Source organism: Aphanomyces invadans, assembly GCF_000520115.1.
Source record: "Aphanomyces invadans strain NJM9701 unplaced genomic scaffold supercont1.31, whole genome shotgun sequence".
Classification (NCBI taxonomy): domain Eukaryota; phylum Oomycota; class Saprolegniomycetes; order Saprolegniales; family Verrucalvaceae; genus Aphanomyces; species Aphanomyces invadans.
The window spans coordinates 163,757-166,125 of NW_008580176.1; the positions used below are offsets into that span (position 1 = coordinate 163,757).

General features: G+C 50.8%; 1 protein-coding gene across 1 annotated transcript; it reads left to right on the forward strand.

Moving 5' to 3' along the window:
- Window positions 1-1,491: 1,491 nt before the first annotated feature.
- On the forward strand, window positions 1,492-2,099 carry H310_11360 (hypothetical protein; the record flags this gene model as incomplete). Its single annotated transcript, XM_008878017.1, has 3 exons — window positions 1,492-1,750; window positions 1,808-2,051; window positions 2,090-2,099. 3 exons carry the CDS (start codon window positions 1,492-1,494, stop codon window positions 2,097-2,099), a joined length of 513 nt encoding a protein of 170 aa, XP_008876239.1.
- Between the last annotated feature and the right edge of the window lie 270 nt (window positions 2,100-2,369).

Consider the following 2,369-nt stretch of genomic DNA (forward strand, 5'->3'; position numbering starts at 1 on the left):
CCGCCCATTATGCGCTTCGAGTATGTTTCGGGATCCTTCCGCAGAACGTGCCAGTAATACTGGCAGCCGTCAGGGCCGTCCAAGTTGAATTTCTTTTCGTCTGTAAAGACGACGCGATGCCAATAGTCGTGGTTATTGAGATGCGACTTCGCAAAACGCATGAGGGCTACCTTATGGTGCTTCTTGAGGTGCGGAGTTTGCTTTGGTTTGATGTACTTCGCAAACTTTGACATCTCTAGGATCTTATGAACCGTAAGCTTGTGGACAACATATTCTACTGCTATTGCAATAGCACTACATGACATGCCTTTCACAGGCAAGTCGAAAGATCCGACGAACAATTCTTTTTTCATTTTGGACCTCCTACCGACTTTTGCTTTTGCTTGCGGGTCCCTCTCGTTGACCAGGACTGTTCTAACAGCCTTTTCGCTTCGTCCAATGGCCCTTGTAATCTCTCGGTTGCTTAGGCCATCTTGCTTTCAAGCAAGAATGGCACCAACCTCGCGCTCGGTCAGTTTGGTCCCCCTTGGCATGAAAGCAATGATTGAATGGCCACCTGCGATGTACCTGATGTCGATTATTGCGTTACCAACGCATCTTTCTATTTAGGCCATAATTGGTGTTGATATTGGATTTGAAATTCCTGTTTAGGTCACTGCGTCTATAATTTGTGGACACCGTCACATTCGAAGAGTCAGCGTTTTGACTTTGTCCATTCAATTTTGGTTGCAGGTCATGTGGCTATCACGGTTTTGTTCCTTTAGCATGCGCTGTCAAAAGGGCTTAGGATAATTCACTCTCCAACAACCCGAAACTGCCCAGTTTCACCTGCGTCTACAGTTTCCGGACAGACTGTACATGTCAAATCTGTTGCTAAACGTTGAGAACGGTGTCGTAAAACATCGCAGAGGCGCGCCAACGTATCATGTCTTGCACAACTGTGATGGGTGTATGGTAGAATTTCGTCACAGATGTGCTTGAGACTCGTTTCTACTTGAAACTTGAAATGGAGACACGTATTTCCTTCCAGAAGGATTGACCGAACATAGCTTTGATTTGTATGCCCCCTTCTACGACTGGCCTCAGCGACGGAGCTTCCGCCCTGGCGATGCTGCACACTGGCGCGACGTGGAGGTCGTGTGTATAATGTCCCAAAGGTGGTGGCGACGAGCGAGCTCGAACAGTGCGCGCCACCGAACACCCAATAATTTCCTCTCGTCGTGAAATGCGACAGATAGACTGTGCCGCTCCTTGACGCAAGATATTCAAAACGAATCGCACTTTCACGACACTTTCGATCTAGGTTGTGTCGCATTGTCCGATTGGGCATTGGAAATTCCAGAGCTCTGACGATCGTGATTGTAGTTTTTCCAGTCGTGAGACGGCTGGGACCATGGCGACACTGTCGCAGTGCATGTCTCGGTGCATGTGGTTAGATACCCCTTTGGGCCATGGGTGGCCCACCACCGTCATTTCAACATTTTCCCTGCCATGAAGTTTCTTGCCGGTCTCGTCCACGTCGCCGTCGCGTCCCAAATCGTGTTTGCCCGCCACGACCCCCCCGCCGTGGACACCCCATCCTCCTACGTCACGGACAAGCTCGGCGAAGCCGCGGGATTCCTTAGCCCCACTGTCGCGAACGACGCGTGTGAAGGGGGGCGTACCGTCGACCATGTCACCTTTTGGATGGACACGTCCAGAGTGGCCCCCAACACGACGCTGGAAGTCGCTATATGCCCTTCTGTCGAAGGTACGGAACTACTTTGATGGTGGCATTGCAAATGGGGGGCTCATGGTAGACTTGTAGGCGTTCCCGGCTGCACCGAGTCCACCATATTTGAACAAATTGACATTTTCAAGTCCGTCAAGCCAGAGATGATTACATGGACCCCTGCCTCGTCGATCGTCCTGCCTCCGTCGACCCTGCACTATTTCGTCGTCTTCTCGAGCGCCGACCACCTGAACCAGGCGCCAAAGTGGTATGACAATGCCGACGAAGACAACTCCGTCAACAACCCAACTCACGCGTACTCAAACGAATTCGGTCGCTGGTACATTCGTCGACATGGCCCCGGATTGTCTCTGCAAGTGTTGACTAACAGTGGTCGACCAACCGTCCGGATAATTCATAAAATTCCAGGGGCGACAACCTCTTGCAATGCATATTTTTCACTACTACGTAGTATAATCTATGGTCTTTAAGTGGTCTTACCACTCTGTCGGCACCACGTTCGATTGTGCTCTCCGCGGAGGACGAGGTGCTGGCTGCAACATTCTCTCCGTCGACAGAGTCGAGGTGCGTTGTCGCGTCCACTCCTTTAGGCTCGTCGGAATCCCAATTTTGACAAGGAATTTTTCTGAACCATACA